At 40.9% G+C, this 27,560-nt stretch overlaps 1 protein-coding gene across 1 annotated transcript; it reads left to right on the top strand.

Annotated features, from left to right (window-relative positions):
• The first annotated feature begins 20,819 nt into the window (after window positions 1-20,819).
• Window positions 20,820-27,272, top strand: si:ch211-207j7.2. Its single transcript, XM_034688582.1, has 3 exons — window positions 20,820-22,048; window positions 24,365-24,438; window positions 26,631-27,272. The coding sequence occupies exons 1-3, from the start codon at window positions 20,917-20,919 to the stop codon at window positions 26,715-26,717; spliced, it is 1,293 nt and encodes a 430-aa protein (XP_034544473.1). The 5' UTR covers window positions 20,820-20,916; the 3' UTR covers window positions 26,718-27,272.
• The last annotated feature ends 288 nt before the right edge of the window (window positions 27,273-27,560 follow it).

Genomic DNA, 27,560 nt, shown 5'->3' with positions numbered 1-27,560 from the left:
CATCGCGACTGGACAAGGGAACGAGCATGCGCAGAACGACCGGAATTAATTTAAAGCGGAATGAACGTATACATGATAGAGGAATTATTCAATTCGGATTTAAAATCAGAATAAACCAGCCACATGTAAAAGTCTGTCTCATGTAAACGTAGCCACTGGCTACGTTTACATGAGACTTTTAAATCCTCTTTAAAAAGATTTAAAATGAACATGTAAACACCTAATTCCAAAGGAAAATGACCATTCCAAATTAAACTTAAATCCGAAGTAAGTGGCTGGTTTATTCTGATTTTAAATCCGAATTGAATAATTCCTCTATCATATATGCGTTCATTCCGCTTTAAATTAATTCCAATCGTTCTGGATCAGGGCATCAATCAACTCCTGGACAGTCTGTGGTGTGACGTGTCGTCGGTGGATGGAACAATATGATGTTCCAGAGGTGCTCTATTGGATTCAGATCTGAGGTTCTGCGCATTCTTGTTCCCTTGTCCTGTCGCGATTCGCCAAAGTACGGTCTTCCGCCTCCCTTCTCCGGTCCTCTATCTCTCTTCTCCTCCTCAGCTGACGAAAGTGAAGCAGTATGTATGTGTCGATCTATCAAACTTCATCAAACCATCTGTTAAAAACCTTGGATATATTTTTGACTCAGCCCTCACCTTTGACTCACGGGTAAAATCAGTGGTTAAAAAAACAGTTTCTATCAGCTCCGAAACATCGCAAAGTTAAAGCCAGTTCTTTCTGGAAACGACCTTGAAATAGTCATCCATGCCTTTGTATCGTCCTGCCTTGACTATTGCAATTCCTTATATTCTTGAATCAGTCAGTTGGCCATGTCCCACCTGCAGCTGGTCCAAAATGCTACAGCCAGGCTTCTGACTGGTACCAGGATGAGGGATCACATCAGCCCCGTCTAGTGCAGCTCATCCAAGGTGGCACATCAATGCACGCTGTGGCAAGAAGGTTTGCTGTGTCTCCCAGCACAGTGTCAAGAGCATGGAGGAGATACCAGGAGACAGGCAAGTACACCAGGAGACATGGAGGGGGCCATAGGAGGACAACAACCCAGCAGCAGGACAGCTATCTGCTCATTTGTGCAAGGAGGAACATGAGGAGCACTGCCAGAGCCCCACAAAATGACCTCCAGCAGGCCACTAATGTGCATGTTTCTGCTCAAACTGTGAGAAACAGAATCCATGAGGGTGGTATGAGGGCCAGACGTCCACAAGTGGGACTGCGCTCACAGCCCAACACCGTGCATGCCGATTGGCATTTGCCAAAGAACACCAGGATTGGCAGATTTGACATTGGCGCCCTGTGCTCTTCACAGATGAGAGCAGGTTCACACTGAGCACATGTGACAGGCATGACAGAGTCTGGAGACACCGCGGAGAACGTTCTACTGCCTGCAACATCCTCCAGCATGACCGGTCTGGCGGTGGGTCAGTGATGGTTTGGGGAGGCATATCCTTGGATGGCCGAACAGACCTCCATGTGCTAGCCAGAGGTACCCTGACTGCCATTAAGTACCGGGATGAGATCCTCAGACCCATTGTAAGACCATATGCTGGTGCAGTGGGTCCTGGGTTCCTTCTGATGCATGACAATGCCCGACCTCATGAGGCTGGAGTGTGTCTCCAGTTCCTGCATGATGAAGGCATTGATGTTATGGACTGGCCTGCTCGTTCCCCAGACCTGAATCCAATAGAGCACCTCTGGGACTTCATCTTGTTCCATCCACCAATGCCACGTCGCACCACAGACTGCCCAGGAGTTGATTGATGCCCTCATCCAGGTCTGGGAGGAGATGCCTCAGGAGAACATCCGTCGTCTCATCAGGAGCATGCCCAGACATTGTAGGGAGTGCATACAGGCACGTGGAGGCCACACACACTACTGAGCCTCATTTTGAATTGTCTTGAGGAATTTCCACAGAAGTTGGATCAGCCTGTGATCTGATTTTCCACTTTGATTTTGAGTATGATTCTGAATCCAGACCTCCATGGGTTAATGATTTTGATTTCCATTGATCATTTTTATGTTATTTGGTTCTCAACACATTTCACTTCGTAATGAATAAAGATTTTCAACTGGAATATTTCATTAATCGTGATCTAGGATGGGTTGTTAAGTGTTCCCTTTATTTTTTTGAGCAGTGTATTAAAACCACAGAAAAACCTTGATAGGTTTTGCACTGGAAATTACAAAAGAATCAAACTATGCTTTTGAGAACCAAATAAAATGTTATTAAATAAGCAGAGTGGCCTTTTTCTGTATATTTACCACATCATTTATTTGTGGAATTACATACATCATCCCTTACTTGGATGAAGCCTGGTGTTTTCATAGAGCCGTTAATATATATTGTAACATTTATCCTGGCTGTAGTTTAAGCAGGACATATTGTTCCACAACATTTTCGATATATTAATAATGATTTGTCATGGTTCACTTTTATTTGAGCTGTGTGGAGTGTAGGGCAGTGGGCAGTGCTGTTGCCTCACAGCGAGATGGTTCCTGGTTTGAGTCCCTGGTCGCAGTGGCGTAGCAAGGGGGTGGCCAGGGGTGGCCATGGCCACCTCTGAAAACTGATTGGCCACCCCAGTGGCCACCCTGAAATTCTTTAACATGATTGGCTATTTGCCATGCCAGAGGCATTACTTATACTGTAATCAGCTATTGTGTTGTTGTGTTTCAACAAGCTGCAGAGACAGTAGTTTCTTTGCATTTGAATATTGTTTTTGTTGATGCTTTGACTTTGGACATCATTTTCATTTTGAGTCCTTAAAGAGTTCAGTTAAGCAGATTGAAATGTTGACACTCTGTCTAGTTACATTTTTAATGTTAATGTTAGAAATCTACAACAATGTAACATTTTTTAAATTATTTTATAAAAAGAAGTTAAAGTAGATCTGATTATTGGAGGTAACCCTACTTGGTTTGGGGTAAGCCCCTAATGTTTTCCTGGCCTGGCCACCCCTTAACAGTCACTGCCCCAGTTTGGCCACCCAGGTCAACACTGTCCGGCTCTGCCACTGCCTGGTTGGACAGGTGCCTTTCTGTGCGGACGTTGCATGTTATCCCCGTGCATGTGTGGGTTCTCACCAGGTACTCCGGCTTCCTCCCACAGTCAAAAAACATGCTCACAAGGTTAATTGGTCACTCTAAATTGCCCATAAGTGTGAGTGTATGTGTGTGTATGGTTGTCTGTCTTTTTATGTTTGCCCTGTGATAGGTTGGCGACCTAGGGTGTACCCTTCCATTCAACCCGAAGTCAGCTGGGTTGGCTCCAGCCCCCCATGACCCCGAACAGGATAAGCAGTCAAGATGGATGGATGGATGGATGATTTTAGTTGACTGACGGTTGAAGTATTTGATCTGTAGTTATGATGTCAACACTGTTCCACTATAAATGGATGGTGCAAAAATTATGTTGAATCAATGTGAGATTCTGACGTTGATTCAACACTATTAATGTTGACAGTTCGAAGTTGATTTGACGTTATTTCTAATGTCATTTGCCACCTGGGACATCACTGAGCAGCCAACATCAAGTTTTAATGACATCAGGTTACAACATTAGTGTTACAGGATTCATTTAAATTACCTGCCTTAAAGTAAAATTAGCAATTTAATAATATAACCAACCCTGTTTTTACTTTCTCCTTCAGAAATTGACAGAAAATCCATCACAGTGAAAGATAACTTTAATCCCTGATAATGTCTGCTGGGAAAAAAGCCTAAGGCGCTCTGAAATTAATAGTTTGTTATGTTAAACTGAAGGTCTACAATACAATTAAACTTTGGTATAAAGTTTAAAATGGCTTCATCCAGACTTTTGCCCGCATGTTACAGGGTTTTGTCATATTAGCATTAATAGGCTTATAGTGTTAGCTTCTCTGTACAACAGCTCTTAGAGAGGTGGTCCCTATGATGCAGCCAAAGACAAGAAGCCCCTTATTTCCAATTCCTCCTTGCCTCTCTACTGCCAGAAGTTGCTTGTAGAGGAATTGAGTGCTTTGGAAGTGTTTTTCCGGCCTTCCACATTACGCCCCAGCTGTTTCAGGGAGTTTTTTATTTTAAAGGGCACACCTGACAAGAGGGGTGAGACAACCTCTCATTTGCCTTCAAATTGTGACACTGAAAAAAATCTCCTCCACCGCAAGAGGGACAATAGAGCCCCCCTCTCATTGATAAACTGATTCCCGCTACCATTTTAGTTTAGCTTAATGAGAGTTGTTTTTTTGTATCATCAATTCTGATTGATGCTGTTTGGTTTATGACTCATATATTTTCAATTTTGGATGCACATATCTTTATTTAAATACACATATCTGTACATATTCATATTTGAATGCACAAACTGATACAAATGCATATTTATGCCTACTTTTTTAATCTATATTTAAACTAAGGTATTCTTCAATTTCACTTAACTTGGCAAGGAAAGACAAGTGTCTAAATATTTCAACAATTGAAAGATTATGTTGATATTAGGACATTTGAGATGACAAAGGCTGGAGATAAGCGTTCACCTTGAGGCTGAGATAAACATTCCAAGTAATTGTCATTTGCTGTTGAGATTACAAAATGCCAGGATTAAAAATGAGAAAACAGAAACTTTCCAGTAAAACTTTTTGACAGTAAACACGTATTATTCCATTTGTTTGGTGTCATGGAGATAATGTTTATTCTGCTTATCAGTATTGTGAAACTGCAACTCTTCTGATCAGACTATAAAGCCTGACCCCACTGTGCATGTGTACCACTGTGACACAGACGCTGCAGTGTGACTGACTTTGTTCTCTATAGCTGTTATGACTTCTCCATACAGAGACATGTTTGCTGTTTGCACCCTCACTCTTCTCTGCCTTATGTCTGTGAGTCACTCGGCTCCTCTGGTCTGTGAAGACATGCTCCAGCGTCCGACTATGACCAACATTTCTGTCTTGGAGGGGAGGTGGTTCATGGTTGCAGGAAGTCTGAACACCATTCAATCTACTGTGCCTGATAAACTAAGCAGCAGCATAGTTGTTGAATTCTACAACTCCACTCTCTTCAGGGCCAATCTCATCGGCTCTGAGTGCTCTTATTTCGCCCGCAACGTCATATTGGAAGGCCCAAACTATAATTTGGATGTTGGAGAGATGATGAAGATCAGTGGAGGTATCTTCTACTCATCATGTCCTGACTGTGTGGTGCTGAGCTTCAACGTGGAGTCACCCTATGGTAAATCGGAGGAATTTTGCCTGTTCAGCAAGAGGAGGGCGGTGGAGCAGAAGGAGCTGCAGGAGTTTATGGCTCAGGTGAAGTGTCTGAACATGCCAGAACCTGTTGTGATGGATCCTAACGCGGAGCTTTGTTAAACCCTTGCAATAGACCTGATAAAACAGAATCAAAGGCTCAAGAGATTGTGGCATATCTGTTAACAGAATAAAATTAATGTCACTACATTTGGTTTCCTTGATTTTTTTTTACAGATAGTAGACTGACAACATCAGGGGGGGTGTGAGAATTCATGCGTAAGAACTTACAAAAACTGAATCTAATCATTGAAAATCCAATAGTTGGCCCCCTGCTTCTCTCTCTTCTCATAATTTTGGTTGTAGTAACTTGTGAAAAACAGGTTGTCATAAAACATTAAAAAAAAAAAAAACAATAAGCCTTCCTCTATCTGACCCTTTTATGCTTTTTTAAACATCATCAGTCGGGTAAAAAAATGAGAGGCAAATAATACAATTTTACTCAGTGAAATTCTTAAGAATGTATTTCCCAAACTAATTATAAAATATCTGTAAAAATTGGATACATTTGGCTGTAGGGTACTTAAAAGAGCTGCTTCAGTCAGGTCCTGGTATTGGCCTTGGTTTCTTACTGTCAGATTCCTATTCAGGGGCAGACACAGACTTTACTTTAAGTTATTTTTTCACCTGTAGTAGATAGGACTGCTGAAGAGAGACAGGAAATGTGGAGAGTAGAGAGTGGGGGCTGATATGCAGCATATGGTCCTGGCCGAGAGTCAAACCAGTATACCGTTGTGGTGAGGACTATAGCCTCAGTGCTTAAATCACTAGATATCATGTGTCTATATTTTTAACTTTTATAAGTAACTCAACAGTGGCAACATTGCAATGTTCTAAGCTTAATTCTTTAAAGACTCAAAAGAGGGGGACTGACTATAAAAAAGGATTGACAACAACAACAACAACAACAGCAACATATAACATTCAAAATAGAATTAATACATCTTATAAACAATAAAGTTTGATCTGCAAATGCAACACAACAGCATCTGTTTTTTAATTACTAATATTTTTACTTTCCCAGAAATGAAAAAATTAAAGTTTTTTTACATTAGAGCTATAACAGGATGTCAATCTGTCAACGCCACAACATTTATTAGACAATGAAACGAAACATTTTGTCAAAGATTAAATACGTGTTTTTTTTTAATCTTTTTATTTGATGAACAATTGGTAACTGACCATAAGCCTCCCACATTGCCACAGATAAGAGAAACCAGAGCACATCCAGTTTAAACAATCAGCCCACAATGTTACACAATGTTTCATTTCACAATCACAAAATCCAAAGGTTGAGAAAAGTCTGATTTGTGAAATTAGCCTTTCTGAAACAACTATTTAACCAGTGAAGCCTCTTCACCAGACACATAAAAGGTGATACACCACAGTGCTGACGAGACATCATTTTTGTTCCATCAGCTGGAAAACAGACTGACAAAGACATGTTTTCTGCATTCATAACCTGCCTTCTCTGCTTCATATCTGTGAGCTGTTCAGCTCCTCTATCCTGTGAGGACCAGCTCCGGCCTTTGGACCAGCTGGATCCTCGTCATTTTGAGGGACGATGGGCTTTTGTCGCCGGCAGTCTGAAAGAACCTGCAGCTCAGGACATCGTGAAAAGAAGAGACAGTGTGACCATTGATTTCTACAATTCCTCATTCACTCAATCAAACATGGTTGAAGGCCAGTGCCAGTATCATCATCGAAACATTTCCATGGATAACCACAATATAAAGATACAGGTGGGGCCCCTTAACTTCACCGGGACCTTCTTCGCTACTTCCTGTCCAGACTGTGCTCTGTTTACCTTCGTTATGGAGTCCACAACCTATAAGTCAATGGACTTTTACCTGTTGAGCAGGAGCAGGGTGTTGCAGCAGAAGGATATGGAGGAATTTAAAGCACAGGTGGAGTGCCTGAAGATGCCTCCGCCTATCATAATGGATCCCGCCAAGGAGCTCTGTCCAGAACAGATGGCCGGCACACCTGAGGTGGAGACGGATGGTCAAAGCACTTAAGAGACTTTATACACAATGTCTGAGAAAATAATAATAAATAAAGGATTTTGGAAAACATATGCTGTTATTGTAGTTTTTAAACCTGTTTCCTGTTGTCTGAGGTAAATTTGATAAAACTATAACATAATAAAATAAGATAAAAAGATAATGCAGAATATTATGGAGACAAGGAAAAATGCATCCAAGTAATTTTTTCAACTTTTTTTTTTTTTTTTTTTTTCTCTTCTTTTTCTTCTTGTCTGCATATATATTTCTGGTTTGTGTCATTTTTGTCACAAACTGTCAAATATTAATGCAATTTATTCTTGCAGCAAAAGAAAAGAAAGAAAACATTTTTCTTCTGTGCTTGTGACTGTGTGCATGCGACCATCACCATCCCTCTTAGAACTCTGGCCTATCTTTTATTGACAGCTAATATCATGTTCTGTAAAAGAGGGCGTGCACACCTAGGTGGACCAAAAAAAAAATAAGAGAAAGTAAAAGAAAGATTACATAAGGATATACAAAGGGGCAGGGAAAGAGAAGGAGAGAGAGACCTAAGACACTTAGATGGAGAGGGACCATCTCACCATGAAGCCAAAAAAAAAACTCTGTGCGGTGATACTAATGATTAAGCAACCCTTAGTGTCCACAATCATTACTGAAGCTTGGGTCACAGAGGGTTGCCGCCGTGCTGTGTTCTATTTGTGTAACAAGACCACCACTGGTGCAGATGAAACCACTTGGGTCAGATCAGCCGAGCGGTTCAGCCCAGCACCCGGGCCGCAAGAGCAGTCAGACCGAAGGACCCAACCCGCTGCGGGAGACCCAGGCCAGGGGACAAGCCAAGGACCCAGACCAGAAACCAACAGGTACCGCTGGAGCACCCAGGGCGACCCCCAGGTCACCCAGCAGGAGGAAAGGGGGGCGAGTGGGGAGAGATCCCGCAGCCCCCCCAAGGAACACCTCCACAACACCGCCCCCACAGCCCCCCAAGACAGAGCCAAAGGAGCCACCAGGGCCGAGGGGGCCCAGCAACCAGGAGCAGACAGCCAGGCAGCCGGGCAGGATCAGGACCAGAGCCCGCCAACCGGCGCGCCGGAGCGGGGGGAGGGCGGAGGCGGCAGGGCCAATCCCCCCCGCCCCCCCAGCCTGTCCGACCACTCCCCCCAGCCACGCCCCCCACCCACGTCCCGCGACTGATGGACCAGGCCGCGGGGGCATGGAGGGACACCCCAATGGCTGCCGTAGTAACACCCCCCCAGCTGCGTGCCACCCCACCCCCCAAAGAGGACCGCGAGGGAACCTCCGGGAAACCCGGCCCCGAGGGCAGCCGCAGACCAGAGTTTTGTTTTGTTTTATTTTTTTTGTTGTATGTATGTTTGCTAGTGAGGTGGATTAAAATAGGGGGGGCAGGAAGGGAGGCGGGAGAGAGGGGGGAGAGCCGTAGTGCACTACTGCATCAAAAATCTTTACCTATATCAGTATCTAGTGAGGTGCATAAAAATAGGGGGGGTGGAAGGGAGGCGGGAGAGAGGGGGGAGAGCCGTGTTGGTCTATAGTGGCTGAGTCGTGCCTACAAAGGCTTTAACCCTCAAGGTTTTCAAGGAGGTCAGGGTTCAATTCCAAGCCGTGTCTCCTTTCCCACATATCACTCCCAACAATTTCTCTCAATTTCCTGCTCTGACAAAAAAAGATAAAGGATACAATGTATAAACCTTACCCTGGTTACTGAAAGCTGCTGACTACATGTGCAGGCACGACCTCAGCCAAGTGATGTATTAGTAAAACCAACATGGTGGCAACAAGAGTGTCTTAGTTCTGGAGCGTTGAGGAAATAAAGTTCTATCTTTCTGCAATGCGATGTTGGCATTTAATGGTGCTAAGCCTGCAATAAGCCACAGTGGTCTCATTTTTCTCAGATTTAAAAAAGTCTGTGCATGTAAACGCCACATTCTAAATTTGACCAAAACTGGGATAAGGCTCATAAACAGGATTCTCAAGTCCATTTAAAGGCACTCATTTTGGGGATGGCAGGAGGTAAGACCATTATCAGGTATTAGCAGCACCCATTTCTGGGAGCAGTGGCAGGCAGGGGTATTGACTGGGACAGTTTTTAATTTGCAGACGTTTTCTCCTGTTGAAAAGTTTGGCTACTGTATCTCGTTTTTTCTTTATTGGTCACTGTACACTACAGTGTTTTAATGCCAAGATTTTTTTTGTTTGCATGCCCCTTTCTAAATAACTGACTTTCTAAGTGGAAACTGGATAATCCATGCAAATTTTTCATAACTTTGGTCCTTTTTAGACAAAAAGTAGTTTGCAAACATGCCATGAGAAAGAGGAAAACCATCTGCCACAAGTAAAGCAGTTTATTGTTTAACAGTATTCTATCAATGCCTAATTTTCAAAACCAGGAGAAGTAAAGATAAATAAGCAATGGATTCCATGTTTTTCTTACAGTGTACACATAAAGTTAGCACAAGTCAGAGAGCTCCTCTGTAAACAGTCGATGGTCACAGAGGGTACTCAATGTATTGTTTAATTTGGCAGACAGAAAAGTGAAAAGAGGACTCTGCTCTCTGGAATTTCCGATGTTGCAAATCAAATGTTTCTGCCGCAACTTTAAAAAGCAGCAGGATCTGTTCTCTGCCTGCATTCACTGCATTCGGTGGTACTGACAGACCAATCCCGGCAAGCAGTTCCAAAAGAATACATCATGTTTCTTGCTACATGTGCCATCACTCTCTTCTGCTTGGTGTCTATGAGCTGTTCAGCTCCTCTGAGCTGTGAAGACCTGCTCCGGCCTTTGGATAATGTGACCCTTCAATCAGAGGACGGATGGTCTTTGGTTGAAGGCAGTCTGGTGGACCCAACACACCTGGAAAGGTTCAAAAGTAGAGACAGTGCAAGGATAAAGTTTTCCAATGCCAGTGACACCGGTAACATTTTGATGGATCGAATGTTTGGCTTTGGTGAAAGATGTGAATATTTTCCCTCAAACGTCACACTAGAAGGCAGCAGCTTCATCTCCAGTCAGTTTAACATCACTGTGACCTTCATCCATACATCATGTCCAGACTGTTTGCTACTGCGCTTTGATGATGCTGGGAAACTGAGGAACTTGTACCTATTCAGCAAGAGGAGGGAGCTGGAGCAAAAGGAGATGGACGAGTTCAAGGCTCAGGCACAGTGTGCAAATAGTCTTCCACCTGTGATGATGGATCCCACCAAAGAGCTCTGTCCAGATCAGACCCCTGCCCAGCCAGCAGCTCAAACCGAAGAGGAAACAGAGGCACAAAAGGCCTAAGAGACTCCAAATATATGATGACAATTTCTGTTTGAATTGCTAATGAATCATCACTGAGGTCTTTGTGTGAAAGCTTAACTGTTTTGGACATACGCAAGAGTCCTGTGAATGACAGCCTACCAAAATTTTGTTCAATAAAATCCTTTAAAAAAAATTGTCATTCTAGTTTTCTGTTTCCATGTTTTAACCAAGGGCCTGTATTTCTGTATCACTGACTTTCAAGAAAAGAATGAAAATACTATTCATGTACAGAGGCTAAAGTCCTCAAAGCAGGCATCCCAGGTTTGGTTCGCATTTGCTGTCCTTTTCCGTGTGTCATTCCCTGCTTTCTCTTACCAGTGTCCTACTCTATCCCCTGTCTTGTCTCTAAGCAGAGGAACAAAAGCCCCAAAAATAAACAATACAAAATTAACCATAAAAATAGAGGTACAGTTGTGTTCATAAGTTTACATACTCTGGCAGAATTTGGGATTTTTTGGGCCATTTTTCTGAGAATATGAATGATAAGAGAAAAACTTTTTTTCACTCATGGTTAGTGGTTGGGTGAAGCAAATTTTTTATTAAACAACTGTGTTTACCTTTTTATATCATAAAGACAACAGAAACTACCCAAGAAACCATAAACTCTGCCGGGGTAACTGGGGTAACTTATGAGCACAATTGTATGTGGTGAATAAATGAATGCCAACAGTTTAAATGCCCAATTTGAACTTTGAACACTGCCTAAGTGAAAGCTTTATTTCCCAAATGATTTTTGAAAGGGGGTGATTTATTCACTTCATATAGCTTCTAAATATCTAAAGCGAGTTGAGCAGGATGCAGCTACTAGCACGCACACACTTTGTAAGAGCATGATTCTCTGATAACTTTAATTAAACCATTCATACCAAACACTGAGAGTTAGATACACTTAATTGTGTGTCACAAATTCATAGAAAATGTTCTTAGACTTGGCTTACAAGCAAAAAAAAACAAAGTGCACATAATATGAAATTCTGCAACAATATCCCTGACACACATTTACCATATTATTGTTTGATCTTTCAAATCTAAGTGAGGCTCAAAGACAGAGATTTGAAAATAATAATCATCTTGCAGATTTGAGGTTAAGGCTTTTCACGTGTAAATGTTGAATATAATGCTAATTGTGTTACTGAAATATTGAAATTGTTCCAAATAAGAATAAAGGAAGATTATCAAGAGAGTTGAAATGATATTTTCTACATGTTTCTGTTAGTCTGTCCAGAATATCATGTTTATCAAGTTAAGCTTCACTGCTAATATATGAAAGATTGTTTAAAAGTCACAATCATTGATGCAATTGGTGGATAAAAGATTACTGTGCAGTGTTTTCTCTGGCCTAGTTCATTTTTTTTAAGCCTTAATGCTGAGTTACATATCTAGTGTGCTGTTCAGAGATTAGTCCCAACTTTTCATCCGTGTTACAGCAAGAAATCAAATGAGCATATTTGCCACATCTATGCCAAAATTGTTTTTGGGATTGTCAGTGATTTTTGTCCAGGTGGGATAAACATGGGCTTCAAGAAGATAATTAGTAATGGCTGATTTCCAAATGGCTGCTTGGGCTTCATGGTCCTGATATTGTGAAGGTTGCTCACTGTCACTCTTTTAGGACTAACTGAGAAACCCAGATAGAAAAGAAAAGCTGTGAATTTCTAGAGAAACACCTCTAATTTTTGTATGATATTCTATGACTCTCATCATATTAATACAATCACACAGTGTATAAACCTTCATTAACCAACAAGAAACATACATATGAAAGGACTTATAATACAATAGTCAACATACACTGCATCATATGGTAAAAATGTTTTTAATCTATTTATGTCCTGAAAAAATATTCTATAAGTATACTCACTTGGTACATATTGGGAAATATTGAATACCAAATTTACAACAGATTTAAATATCATCATGTAATTTTGAGTTTATTTATATAATAAATTCTCAATGACCTGATTTTTTTACAGCCTTTTTAAATGAGTCCACTGATTTGTTAATTTCAATAAAAAAAAAACAACTCTTGTTATAATCAATTCCTTTTATTACCCAACTTCTGTACTAATAAGTTGGCTGTGTTAGATACTTGGTTCCGATCGCTGATCAATTTCCAATTGCAAAATCTTGTATTCATCAAAAATGGCTGAACAGAGGAAAAATGAATGACCCTCTACACTAACCTACAACCTAACCTACTAATTACAAAACAGCAATGCAAATGTTAAAACTTTCCTTCATTACACAATACCAAAATTTACTTTTGATAAGGGGTGATGAACCTGCACTGTTTTGCAAGACTGGGCTTTTTTTCCAACTAATTCAGACTATAAAATCGGTCAAGGCTCCTGATCCAGCAGTATTGCGGAGAGAAGAACCACAGATTTAAAGAAGAGTAGTAGATATAAAAGCAGAATCAGTATAATATCAACATGTTTGCTGTGTTTACTGTCTTTTTCCTCTTCTTGATATCCATGAGCCACTCTGCTCCTCCTGTGTGCGAGAGATTGCGCCAGCCTTTAGAACAGCTGGAGCCTCATCATTTAGATGGCAGGTGGGCTTTAGTTGCAGGAAGTATAAACCATCCACCAGCCATGGAGGCTCTGAGACTTAGAGACAGCATCACCATGCACTTCTCCAACTCCAGTGAAACCTCCACCTTCTCTTACACCCAAATCAACCGCTTTGTTGATCAGTGTCAGCAGCTGCCCTACAACATGTCTGTAGAAGGCAGCACCTTCACCTTTGACGTGCAATATCGGTTCAACCTCACTGGATCTTTCCTGTTTACTTCCTGTCCAGACTGTATTGTGATGCGGTGGATTGTGAGGTCAAAGAGAAGGGACTCTGAGGACTTGTACCTGCTGAGTAGAAGGAGGCAGGTGGGGCAGCAGGAGATAGACGAGTTCAGGGCACAGCTGGAGTGTTTTCAGATGCCTCCACCTGTTGTGATGGATCCTTCTAAGGAGCTTTGTCCTGAGCAGGCCGGGACCCGACCAACCCTACCAGCAGCAGCACAGATTGAAGAGAAAACAGAGGAATCAAAGTCATGATGGGACTTTGGACCATGACACTCAGTCACACAGTTTGAAAAAATATGTTAACAGATTTAACATGTACTTTTTCAACCTTGGGAAGATTTCAGTCTAAATCAACTGTTGGATGCCACCATAAGAGCACTGCATTATGGGATCTATTTGTTTGAATGTATTTTTGAGACAAAGTTATGAACTGTGATCCATATGAATGAAACATACAGGCTTGACTTGACTGCTTTGTAAACCAATACTGTTACTTATGAGATCATATAATAAAAATGGTCCCCAATTTTAATATGATGTCTGTGATTCTATACTAAAATATGATGGCAAGCAGCGGCGTGTCCAGAGAGTCGCCACCACCTGATATTTGATTGGCCACCCCAGGTGCCAATGAAGCATGGAAGATTGAAGTGTTTCCACTTTGTTGTGTTAGTTTACGAAATAAATAATATAAACACAGAAATGTTACAACTGTTTGCCGTCTCGATGTTAGATGTTGAAGTTATTTAGTGTAGGCAAGCATTCTATATTTAGCATTTTAGTATGCACACACACACACACACACACACACACGCGCACACACACACACACACACACACACACACACACACACACACACACACACACACACACACACACACACACACACACACACATGCCACCCCTGCATAGGTCAGTGTCCCAGCTGGGCCACCCCTTTCAAAAAATCTGTACACACCACTGATGTCAAAAAAAGGTGAAAGCATACAATGTTTCATAAAATCTGGTTGTTTATTCCACAGATGTAGGTCAAAATGAGAGCGTGCAGTGATAAAATCATCATACTACCCCTTGGGGACATTCTCCATTCACTCGCACAGTGCAAAAATGAATGTGTGTTGCTCACTAATTGGATTAGCACCATCCATTTTCAAACCCACAACAATAGGGTAAGCCTCCAGGACATGTGTTTATGCATGCACACATGTTCCTTCTTGTGTGTGTGTTTAAGCATATGATTGCAATGTGAGCACGGTTTGCAAATGTGGGTGTGCAGAAAAGGATTTAACTGAGGGTGTTAGTGATCACAAGGGGGGAAAACAGGCAGTGAGTTTTGTGAGTAAAGAGAGTACCTTTGTGACCACCAGTAACATGAAGTAAGAGAAGCGTGTTTTCTTAGAAATGAGTGTCTGACAATTGGACGGAAACTTCAAAGCATTTTTCAAACAGGTACGTATGTGTAATTGCGTTGGCTTGTACTGTGTACATTTCTTGCTTTTGTTGAAATTCTTGAACACGTTCAGATGGGCTACATTGAAATGAGGTATATCGTCACTTTATGGGCTTTTTAAAACATGACATTCTTGAACACATACATCTATTTGATTTAAACTGGGTTAACAATGAGGTTATGAAACAACTACACAATGGAAAAGATCTTAAACAACCAAGCCTGCAGAGACCAGCTTTCCCTGGTGTTACTTTTTGCCACAATGACTAAAACATATCACAGCGAGTGGCTGTACATTGTGCAAAGAACCATGTCAGCAACCATTAGAGAACAACAGAACTAATACTAATTAGGGATGAACTTGGCTGCATTTATTTAAATTCATTTGCATTTTTGACAAATGCCCTTAGATCTTAAAGTACCTTAGGACACTGCAGACCTTAAAAAAAAGTGTGTGTGTGTTTGTAGGGGCCATCACAGATGTATTTTTAATGATGATCATGATGTTGCCTTGCTTCTGATACAAAATGAGCCCCTTTGTAAATAATGAGCAAAACATAAGTCTGTTATGTAACGGTAGTTTTAATCTGCAATCTCTTGCAACTCCTCTCACCCAATGAGAGAATAAGAGACATTTGTGGTTAATTATACCGGCTAACTCCAAAAATGAAACAGAACATGTCTTATAAAATATATGTTAACTGAAGTTTTAGGAAAAGTTTTCATTCAAAGTAGTCAGATTACGTTACCATACACATCACTGTACAAATGAGCAGATTGGGTCACTACTGTAGTACTGCCGGATCATTGCATTAATGGTTTGAGCTTGTTTGTTTTCAGAGGATTTCCATAAGACTGCTTATAAATAGAACCATTTAAGCAGAGATTTGCAAAAGATTTCTTGTCAGAGTGTAATCTATTACACCAATCCCCTCCCACTGTGATGAAAGACTTTTTCATGCTCCATTTCACAACAAACCTTCAAGTTGAGAACACAGTGAATAAGTGACAAACTGTGCAACCTTTATAAAGAGACATGAGTGTGGTTGTTATTATACAACAGAGCTGTTAGAAGTTTACCTAAGTGATACCTGAATATAAACTCTAAAGCCTTCTCCACTTATTCCCTGTATGTTTGTCAAGGTACAATGTGGATTAACTCATTTATTGGGCTGAGGCTGGGTCTCATTTAGAAAAAGAAACAACTGTGGAAATCAGCAGGTCAGACAGCAGCCAGGATATATTTCATAGAGCCAATGGCCAGTCCTGAGCCTGCTCTAATGAGCTGTTTGTTCATCATGTTGACATAGGACAGAAAACAAGCACTTTTATCTGATATCAGTATCTATACATCCGAACAGGAATGGATGTGAAAATGATAGCTTTTCACATTGCCACCTAAAACAGCTTGTTTCATGTCAATAAGACCTAAGGGTGGAAAGTTCAAATGGTAATACTATGATACATACATCTTTATACATCTAGGGTATTACACGGTCCTAACTGTCTCTCTATTCTTCATTGATCAACAATTAAATGGGCAATTAAGAGTAATAATAGACAGGGGGATATAGCCATATTCCAAGTGTATACAGCATACCAACAAGTCATAAGTTATGCTTCACGTCGGGGACTTCTCCCCCCTGTCAGGATTCTATTTTCTATAACTACCTGCTAACCATACATTATTCCACTTATTATCCAGGATCTAACTTAAGATACAAACACATTTCCAAAAAAACTTGATTAATTTATTTAGAATTATTTATGTATACAGTTTTTAAGAAAATAATTTCAGTGATTCCACAGCAGTTAGCGTTGTGACGATGGATTCTTATCTGCATTTTGGGGTCCATTTAACTTTAAACTGTCCTCATCCTCCCCCCCTTTCTTCTCTGAGCTCTGCAGTTGACACAACTTTGAAAATATACCAAGTAAATGTCTTTACTTTTAAAACTGCTAACATCATCACCACCACTCATGGTTTAAGTTTCTTTGAAGGGACCGGTAACTTAAAGTTGCACCCACTGGCTCCACTGCCGTTACTAATGTTGCTGGTCAGGATCCAATATGAAAATGTCTATAGCCTGCCGATTTAACATGCTAACCGAAACTGGCATTTTAGCCACATTGTCTTGATGCGAACGGAACTAATGTCAGAGTGAAAAGGCTGGAATTTGAAAATAAGAAATAACAGCCAATATGGGCCACAGTGAGGGTGCACTGTTGGTGAATGGTTCCCCACTAACCACTGTTGATAGTAAACAATGCCTGTCATAGCTGTCATGACTTACTGTACCCACTGTTCTTATCCTATTTTACTAGCACTAGGACATGTTGTTTTGCTGCGATGCCTACATGCTCTGCTGTAATTACTGATATAGCACTCCCCACTCGCCCTGCCATATCATGCTGTCAGCCCCTATTAACTCTACATGAGGACGGAAATTTGCTCTATCTATCCAACTATTTGCCCATTGAATCTATTCCAGTTTGTCAGAATCTAGTCATGCTCACTGCTGTGATCTACAGTCCCCTTAATGATCACAGTGCTGGAGTCCAGCCACTGTGGCTTGGCATGAGTCAGCATTGAGGGAGATTGGAGTTTGACAGGATGTAGACCAAAACGAAGACAACGGGAGTTTTGTGTGTATATGTGTTATTATAAATGGATTTTGGGGTCAGTAATATTGATACAGGTTAAACTTTAAAGAGTGTGTGAATTTAGAATATTAGAGGTTGTGTGTGTGTGTGTGTGTGTGTGTGTGTCTGTGTGTGTGTGTGTGTGTGTGTGTGTGTGTGTGTGTGTGTGTGTGTGTGTGTGTGTGTGTGTGTGTGTGTGTGTGTGAGAGTGAGTGTGTGTGTGGTACTGAGCAATTTACCAAGCCTGTAAGCTGATCAAAGAAAGGTCTTTTCAGCAAAAAACTTTATTCGCTGCACAGTGGAGTAGCTGCTACCTTACAAGCCAAGCACAGTTATAAACAGCCTGCCCAATGACAAGATCACAGGAGTACCTACCTGATACATTAAGGTCACAGTTTTTTGCCCATTTAGAATATGTGCAGCTTTTGATGTGGTAGATATGATACCTTGACCGAACATCTTGAGTAACCTCTATCAATCTTTTTGACTATGTTTTGAATTGGTTCAAAAAACATGCATCTAATGAGAAAGTTTTGTGTCTTTTGCCATCGACACATCACATTTTTTTAGAGGTTGCATGAGGCAGTGGTCATGGTCCATCATCTAATTTCAAAAAAGAATTCACGAAATATTCTCACTGGTTGTGGAACCATTTACTCACATAATTAGAAAGATTAATATTTCTTACTTCATATTGCAGACAAGCTGCAGATGACAGCTAAAATCAAATACTTCATGTCTTCTGGCAATAATAAATTGATAAGCAGACTTGTATTAATTCATTGTATTTTATTGTCATGTCTAAGATGTTGCAAAGACACCTACCTCTTAGCTGGGCCTAGCTCCAGTAGCTACTGTCAATGTGTTAAATTTGGTCAGACCAAATCTGAATTTTTGTTGATTAATAGAGATGTGCCACAAGGTTCTGTTTTGGGACCATTGCTTTTCACTATTTTACATCAATGACATTGTTTTCACTTTGAATGGTTGTCATGCCCATCTTTATGCAGATGATGCTGTTGTTTATTGTATTGCAGATTTTGTACAATTATCTATCGACAATTTGCAACTTGCTTTTAATAATCTTCAAGAGTCTCTCATTACTCTTCAACTTGAGTAAAAAGTAAAAGTAAAACAAAATTCATGTTCTCTGGGGCCAGAAATATTGAATATTAAAATGTACATATATCCAGTTTAAATGGCATAAGAATTGAGTGAGTCACTGAGTTTAAATAACTTGGAATATGGCTTGTTAAGGACTTTACATTTAGAAAAAAAAAAAAAACACTTGTCACAGAGAGTTGGCTTCTTGTACAGAAGTAAATCCAGCTTCCCACTGTCTTTTTGAAGGAGAGTTGTTGATGCAGTGTTTTTTATCTATTTTACATTATACTGATGTGATTATAAGGCATGCTGCAGCTTCAACCTTTTGAGCCCTTGGAGTCTGTATACCACTTTGCTCTGATTCATAACTGGTGACAGATATTACACTCATCACTGTGTCCTTTATGAGAAGGTTGGTTGGCATTCTCTTGATCAGAGGTGAAGCAAACATTAGTATTGTTTTTGAAGCCCTAACAGGAAAGCTTGTTTGAGTGGCATTATGGATACTACATGCCTTTTTCTTCTGATTGGCTCGTTCTGAAAGCCCCTCAAGCGTACACTGAACTCAGTAAATCAACATTTTCCATTGATGCCTCTACCTCATGGAATATCAAAAACATAAATAAAAAACACATCTATTGGGCTGGCTAGATATCAGTAAAGTGTTGTTCCAGTCATCTTGACTGAATGAGAGCAGCTGTTTGTGTAACTTTTTTATTTATTTGGTATTTCGAACTTATTATATTTCAAAGTCTCTTTTAAAATGTGAGTTCCCTTATATTAGATGTAGTAGTACAACAAAGGTTGAATAAGGTTTGTGAACAGCGAGGACAATATAGCACTTAGCATTTCAAAACTGTTCCACACTAAATGTCACAGTTAATACAGTTTGATGATTCATTCTCTTGGTTACACTGAAGGACATAGGTGCATCTGCTTTTCTGGAATAATGGGATATGAAATGTGTTGTCTTGTTGGATGTTGAATTCTGTTTATCATTCTGTTGTTCACCTGTCTCCTGTGTCCCTCTGCATTTACTCAGACTGACCGCCTGGAGGCCGAACAACCTCACTGCTCTAAAACAGAAGACTTGGCAACAATGTCTGTGACCAGTCAGGATCAGGGGCCAGTCGACCCACTGGATGATTTGGTCAGTGAGTCCCAGAATCAAGGTGAGGTGGGCTCAAACATAAGCGACAAGTCCCCTCTGCAAGACAGAAAGACTCCTGGGCCAAATTCTGTAGAGGATGGTGACATCCTGCAGAAAATTGCTGAAATTGCTGCTTTTACCAAATTGGAGAACGAGGAAACAACAGGAATGAGTCTGGACACCAATGGGGAAACACAAGAGATATTGAAAGAGGAAGTTTCCCCTCCTTCTTCTCCTGTTACTGCTTTATCAAAAGATGACCTTGAGGAAGAAAGATTGTCCAGCCCAGAGGAGGAACAGGCAGAGTGCACCAGTGATACCCAGATGATCTCAGATCCAAGTGAAGACCATTTAAGTCCTGAAAGCCAGAAATGTCAGGATTGTCCTGAAACACCTTTTATAACAGAACCAGTTGATCAAGACATAGATTCAGTGTCTGAGGAACTGACAGATGATAATATGACAACAAACTCCTCACCAGATGGTCTTAACAACAATAAAGCTGAAAATAATATGCAAGAGCCTGCAGCTGAAGTAATAAATTCAGCTCCTCATTATTCTCCCTCTGACAAAAACAACCCAGATGATGTAAATACTACATGCTCTCCTCCTTGTGCTGATGAAAGTGAGGAAGAAAAAGAAGTGAGCATTGATATTATGTCTTGTCAGCAGCAATTGACCAAACTAGATTTAAAAAACAAGCTCCTCCGATCCCTAACTTCTGCCAAATTATCAGACCCAACATCAAACACACCTGCAGTGACCCTTGCAAAACTGAGGGAGGAGCTATTGGCCCAGATCCGGCATGAAATTGCCCTCAGGGGAGCAAACCAGGAAACAGCACAACAGGTGCTCAGCCAGGCCCTTCTACCATTGTCAACTGTTACCATGGAGCTGTCCAATGAGGGAGGGGCAGCTTCTTCTCAGGGCTCTGGTTGTGTTGTAGCTGGGAGAGAAAGACAGAGCAGGGCGGGGGAAAGGGCAGAGGGAGAAAGCACACAAACAGGTGAAGAGAAAGAGCAGACTGAGGGTGGACTTGAAAAGCAACAGAGTGGAGGACTGTATTTTACTAAAGCAGTCCAAACACGAAAGCCCAAGCCAAAAAGATACAGATTTGTGCCTTCTAAGCAGACCAGGATGGAGAGTGACTCATGTGACGATAGCCAAAGTGACAGCGGAGTTTCAGCAGACTTCTCCCCCTGCAGCACTTTGGATGGCAACACCAACATCTCTCCAGGCACTCCAGCTCCTGCTCTCAAGGAGACTCCCATTGAGAGGGAGATCCGACGGGCTGTAGAGCGTGAACACAGCCTAAGAAGGTCCAGAGGGCTTCCGAAGCAGCCCTCCTTGCCTGAGTATGTAGAGATCCCTGTAAAGAAAAATGTGCTCTTTCAGCCACCAGTAACTAATACTGAGAAGGGTCCAGGCAAAGACAGGCAGTTTGCAGGCAAGAAGATGCAGCATGAGATCCATGAGGAGGTCCAGAGAGAGCAGGACCTGGTCAAGCTTGGAAAAGTTCCAGGTTTCTACCACAAAGGCACAGTCCGCCAGCTCAAAGAGAGGAAAAGGCTCTTTGAGGCATTTCAGGCGCCTACTATCTCAACTTTGCCTCCACCAACCAGGACCAGAGCGAGATCTTGGCCCTTCTCCTCGACAAGTGACATTACAAACCTAGTGAACCAGGACACATCCACCATGAGACGCTCAAATGTGGAGAGGAGCCCAAACTCAGCCAAAGGAGAATGTTCTACTTTGTCAGCTCCTCGAGGACCAGGACTCTCTGAGGGGACAGGCTGTCAGGTCATCATCATAGAGAATAGCCTGAGTGCCCCAGCACAGAATCTCTACCACACCATACCTATAGCAGAAGCCACTACTGCAGTCGACTTTGCAAGGCCAAGCATTTCATCACACAGGGTGGAGGGACATGATGGGATCAAGGTGGGTGAGCATGAAAGAGAGAAGAACGAAGAGGAGGAGGAGTTGACACCCAAGGAAAACCCTTTTTTCAAGCTACGCACCTCAACAAATTTACTCAAAGTGGAGAGGGACATTCGGGAGGCTCAAGAGAGAGAGAAGGAGCTTCTTCAGCAGAGAAAAAGTCTATATGGAGGAGGGGGAGGAAGAGGAGGAAGAGGAGGAAGAGGAGGGAGACCGGCAAACATAGAGAGAAGGAATACCAGGTTAACTCGGTCTTCTTCCCTGAATAGAATTCTTGAAACTGACTCATCTGGCTCAATACCCAGGCCCATAACTGGATCCCCAGCAGGTTAGTGCAGTGTTGAGTTTTAGGGTTTTAAGTATGTGCACGAGGCACAACAGCACACACAGACAATGTGTAAGTGTGGATGCTTCTCTGTGTGTATGTGTGTAATTTTTACATCTGTGGTGAGATGATGAAAACTCTCTGAAACAGCCAAGTGAGCACATTATTTTATTTTTCTTACGGTCAGTGGAAAACCTCCAACAGCTTTTCGAAACCAGCATTAGCCATTAGGGGCAATAATTTTACACCGAAGACCATAAGCTGGCCGACAAGAAAATAAAATTCTGTACAATAAATGAAGCTTCTCATCCGTCATATTAATTGCAAAACCTGGGCACAGGAAAAGTCCTGAGTCATATCTTGACACTTTATTGTTCAGCAAGAAAGAATTCAGCATTTAATAACTGCATACAACTTGTTTTTTGCTCTTTCTGATGATAAAGTGAGCAAAAACTAATGACAAGAAGAGCATATTTTAAAAAGTCTACTGCAGGGTTAGCAATCATGCAACCTTAGAATTCTGCTTAAGTTTTCAAAGTGTATGTACATCTTACACCACAACAAAGCATGCTGGGGGTTTGTGAAATATATAAAAGTTAGTCATTAGGCTAAAAGTGTGGATAAATAGTTTTAAATGGCTACAAATACTGTAATAGATAATAGAAACATTCAAAAATCAATCAGCCAAAAGCAAGCTGATAAATTAACAATTGGATGAATGACAAAGAGATGTAGTGTGAAACAGGCTACAAATAATTAAAATGAACAGATGAAAAGTTGCCTACATTGGATATGGTTAAAAGACTAAAGCACTCCAATTTAATCAGTGAATTAGCTGAAAATGATTCATAAATAGCTTCAACTACAAATTCAGCTAAAATTAATACTAGAGTATCGAACAGAACCAAATATTGGCGGTTGAATTGTGTGAAACATGTTGACCATATTCACACAACTTCCATTTTGCTCTCATTTCAAGCTCATGTCACAAAGATCAAATGCTGTTGTATAACTGTTTTTTTTTTTTTGTTGTTAAGTTGAATACATTTGAGGTATCTTACATATTGGTACTATTTCAGCACTTCTTGATTGACAAGAATCTGAAAAGACAAGAAAATCTAGGGAGAAATGAAGTCATATTTCAAGTCTGGACGACTTATATGTGCATCAATTAGCTGCATCAAGAAAGTGAGAATTCATCAATTTTAAAAAGCTAATATATCTGCTTTGAAGTGTTACACAAAACAATAGGTAAGGCACTAATTACTAGCTAACAAAATGTTAGCTAGTAATTTAGGCGTTTGAAGTTGAATGTTAGCGTTAGCAGTTGTCTAATAGTAACTCACGGATTGTCAAATATGTTTTAACCTCCTTGGACTATAGCCTATTTTCATCATCAACTGTCTTTCCGTTGGTAATTCATCAAGAAAGCATGGACCACAACAATCCTTAAACTCCTCATGATTTAACTTACTTGCAAACAGTAACAGTCAGTAGTATAACTTTAATACTTGAACATTTCAGCTTCCCACTTGGTAATTGTCTCTATTTTTTGACACTCAAGACCTGCCTGTAATGGAAACTAATTTTCTGCCTCAATATTTACCCATGTATAAAGCCAATAGTAAATGTTTTGCCACAGAGTCAACAGGCAGTGGTGAAATGCTGGATTCCTGTCAGGGGAATTACCTCAAATTACGTGAGAAGGTTGTTGCTTTTGCTGTTGAGAATTAGTCACTGTTGTTATAGGGCTTTGACCAATCAGAGTCAGGTATTTAACACAGCTGGGTACTTCAAGTCAATAAACATATTTTGAAAAGAATGCATTTTGCCAGTAAAGGAGAACTTTAGTTCATCAGGTAGGGGAGTGTACATTATACAAAAGAGGTAGGGAACAACTGCTGTACAGAAATTTGACTACATGTTTGGGTGTGTTTTGTTGGCAGGAAGGGTTGCCAGTTTTTCTTTTAAGGAGAGTATTGTGTGCGAAGTAAAGAGTTACAAACAAAAAATGACAATGTGTGATTGTAGGGTGTGCCACTACAGGACCTCAATGCCCATGACTCATTTAATATTGTTCAAAAATGAGTCATATTACCTTTTCATATTCTTTCAATGTCTAGCACTTTTTGTTCCTACCACATAATTCACGTTCTTTTAGAAACTTTTCATTCCCTTAAATCTATCTGTGTAAATATGAGTCAAGGAGGCTTTATTGCCCAAAATATGGAGCAAAATCACAGAAACACATTTGCCTCATTGTTACTTTACTCCTTCTCATTCTGCCCTAAGCCACAGTGTTGTTGTTCTTTCTTGCAGTACGCCAGTCAGTTGGCAAGTTGGGCATGTGGCCCCCAGCCCATGCTGAAGAGGAGAAGATTAGCCGTCCAGAGGTGAGTCAGCGATGCCAGTAATTGTTTTGCAATGAAGTTTAAACATTAAAACTTGCTACAGAGCTGATACTGCTGCTTACAACTTTCTGGAATTGGTGACATAACATGAAAATGTAGGCAAATAAGCTTTCTGAGTCTCCCTAGAATGCCGCTTAAAGGATATCAGGTTGCACAATCATAAAGCTGTTTTAGCTTAGAGTTAACACATGAATTGCGACTCTGCTAAGGGGCTTCAATTAGTCTCTCAGCAGCATGAATATGAACGTATGTTTGAAACTGCACTGGATTGTAAAGGGATGAAGAAAGGCTCCTGGGAGGAGGATGTTAGCATCTCTTTTGCAGTGAATGTGGGCCACAAACATCTGATAACATATTGAACACACAGTAAGGAGCTTATCTTTATAGATAAGGAGAAGAAGGCAAACAGCCCTGAGACAGAGAGGCTGAGTCTGTTGAGTGGCTTTGTGTGTGTGTGTGTGTGTGTGTGTGTGTGTGTGTGTGTGTGTGTGTGTGTGTGTGTGTGTGTGTGTGTGTGTGTGTGTGTGTGCACGTGCGTGGGTGCATGTGTGTGTGTGTGTGTGGGCGGGATTGTGAGTGTGCAGTCAATAGCTGAGAAAGTGAAAATTCAATTGAATATCCCCTTACCTGCCTTGCATCTCTTTGAAACTGTGCTATCTCTGATTAGAGCTGAGTGCCGCTCCGTGGCTTTTGCTTCTTAATTCAGTTTGGCATTGATACGCTGGGTTATTATGCTGCACAGTTCAGTGTGAAGTTAGCTTTGGTAACATTTTGTTCTCTTTCCTCTTGCTGTCTCATGTGTCTCTTCCTTTCTCTCTCTGCTGAGTAATTATCTGCTCACTGTAAAAACCTTGCATCTGACTAAAGTTTCGGGGAAAAAATGAATGAAACCAGACATCATTTTCCTATAACCTCATACTTAGGACATTGAGCATAAAATCTGCTATATGTCATATTATAAAGTTCAAGGCAAGTAAAATTGAAGTTTTATAAAATATAACTATTGTTTCCACACTCTTGGTTAATACGCAACAATAACCAATAACAAAATAAATACTTCATTGCAATGCCTGCATCGATTATACGGCAAGGTGAAATTACAGTAAAGCTTAAACGGACAGCTACACAGCTAATGTAAAATTTTAAGCTTTTAAAATACGTCGAGAGGAAGTGTGAGTTCAAAGTGATTTTTAATATCTAGATGTAGTAGCTACACCCCTGTTCTGTCATGCCTGTGATTCTCAAATGTAAATCTTAGCTAGGAGTGGTTGAATACTAGCGTTAGCTGTGTCTTGATGCTATCTAGTGGATAATCAAATATACCTATATGTTCTACCTCGAAACATAACTCAATGTCCGTCCGGATTAAGAGTTTCCATTTGTAGCTGATTATCAATCGGAAAGCAGAGAAAGTAAATCAATTAATCAGATTCTTAACACTTATGACTAACATCCTTGAACACAGCAAAATGCGCTCTCTCTCTCTCTCTCTCTCTCTCTCTCTCTCTCTCCCTCTCTCTCCCTCTCTCTCTCTTTCTTTCTGTATGTGTGCTCTGTGGTTTTATTCTCTCCAGAAAAACAACACTCTTGATTGGTATATAACTGGTATAATATATTTGATACCCCATTAGCTAAAGTAAGGCAACAGTTAGTTACAATTCAGTAACTTATTCAACTGCATACATTTCTAGTTAACAAAATGTTAGCAGGGACTTCTCTCTAGCTCCCTTGTGTCCCTTTTTGCTTCTTTCTCTTGGATCACGCATCTCCAGCTCTCTCTGTCTTTCTCGCTTTACTGGATGGTTATGTGTTCTCTTTCGACGTTCAGGTTCCAAATTACAGTTCAGGAGTAAATGAGGGATTGCAGAAGATATTGGCCTCACTTTTTGACTAAATCATACAGAACATGGTCTTGGATCACAGCCGCATTAATCTCCCTCTGAGTAACAGAGTTAATGATGATCATCCTCTGCAAGTAATACAATTGTCCATCTCTTTTGATCTTTTTGCTCCTCTTTTCCTGTTTGGCATTTTGCCTCCTGTTCCCCTCACCTGATTAAGGCTGTTTAAGGCTTTTTCTTTTTACTCCCACTTTCACCGACAACTCTCCTTCTCTATCCCCTTCACCTTGCAATCAGCACTCACTTCCTCTTTATTCTCCTCTCTAAACCCAGATCCTCCTCAGTCCTAGAAAGAAGACTCCTCTGGTGCAACGCTGGGAGGCGGGCCTGATCAACGGACCCAACCAGGATGGCGTCTGAGGATTGATGAAGGCTAACTGAGACCCTCACTTTTTGAAGTGGAGGGCTGACAGGATTGTGAGATAAAAATGGGAGCTGTTTAAAGAAAAGTGGGAACAGACTAGAGGAGGGAACTGTAGTGAAGTGGAGGAAAGAAAGAATATGAGGCAAGAAAGAGGTCAGGGATTGAGGCTTCAAAGGGGGTCAGGAGAATTGGGAGCAGGGAAAAGGATTGATGGTGAACTCAAAACCCTGAGGAGTCATTCAGCACAGAGGAGAGGAAAAGGAGGAGAGAGGCCACCTATTAGTATAATACTTGGTCTGCTTAAGGGTACTGGGAAACGTTGAGACTAATGAATGTAAAATAGCAAAAACTAATAACAACACTGCAATATTGAAAATAAATGTAAATTTAGTAGGAATGAGAAACTTTCATGAAGTTCGCAGTTTTCTCTAAGTTTGCAATAGTTTTTATTCAATGAAGTAAGTAGGTTGTATGTTGTACTAAAAATACTGTATCAACACCAGTTTTATTCCTGTAATGATGTCTTATAATGAGTTACTAGTTTATTACAATCGTACTATAAAATACATAACCTTATAACAGCCTTGCAATAAATAGTGCCTTTGTGTCTCACACCGTGTCAGAGAGTTGTTTATTTTACTTTGTGGTCTCTAGTTAGTGTGGGGTTGCATTTGATTGCACTATTACAATAATTTCATCACTTTTACATGAAGGGACAGAAAGTAAGAAGCACTTCTGAGCATAGTAGGATCAAGCTTCACAGAGCCAGTGCATTTAGGTGTCATTGCATTTGATCATGGTGTGCATGCTCCCATTCACAGCAGACAGCAGAACCCATA

This window comes from Notolabrus celidotus, chromosome 7 (assembly GCF_009762535.1).
Source record: "Notolabrus celidotus isolate fNotCel1 chromosome 7, fNotCel1.pri, whole genome shotgun sequence".
NCBI classification, from domain to species: Eukaryota; Metazoa; Chordata; class Actinopteri; order Labriformes; family Labridae; genus Notolabrus; species Notolabrus celidotus.
The sequence above is the reverse complement of the archived record's forward strand: the minus strand, read 5'-3'. Positions and strand labels throughout refer to the sequence as shown.

What these genes read in the sequence shown, in the direction of transcription:
- si:ch211-207j7.2 (XM_034688582.1), top strand. Translation starts at nt 20,917, where the DNA reads ATGGAGAGTGACTCATGTGACGATAGCCAAAGTGACAGCGGAGTTTCA. An exon ending in CATAACTGGATCCCCAGCAG is followed by an intron (nt 22,049 to 24,364) that starts GTTAGTGCAGTG and finishes TCTTTCTTGCAG; the next exon opens with TACGCCAGTCAGTTGGCAAG. An exon ending in AGAAGATTAGCCGTCCAGAG is followed by an intron (nt 24,439 to 26,630) that starts GTGAGTCAGCGA and finishes CTCTAAACCCAG; the next exon opens with ATCCTCCTCAGTCCTAGAAA.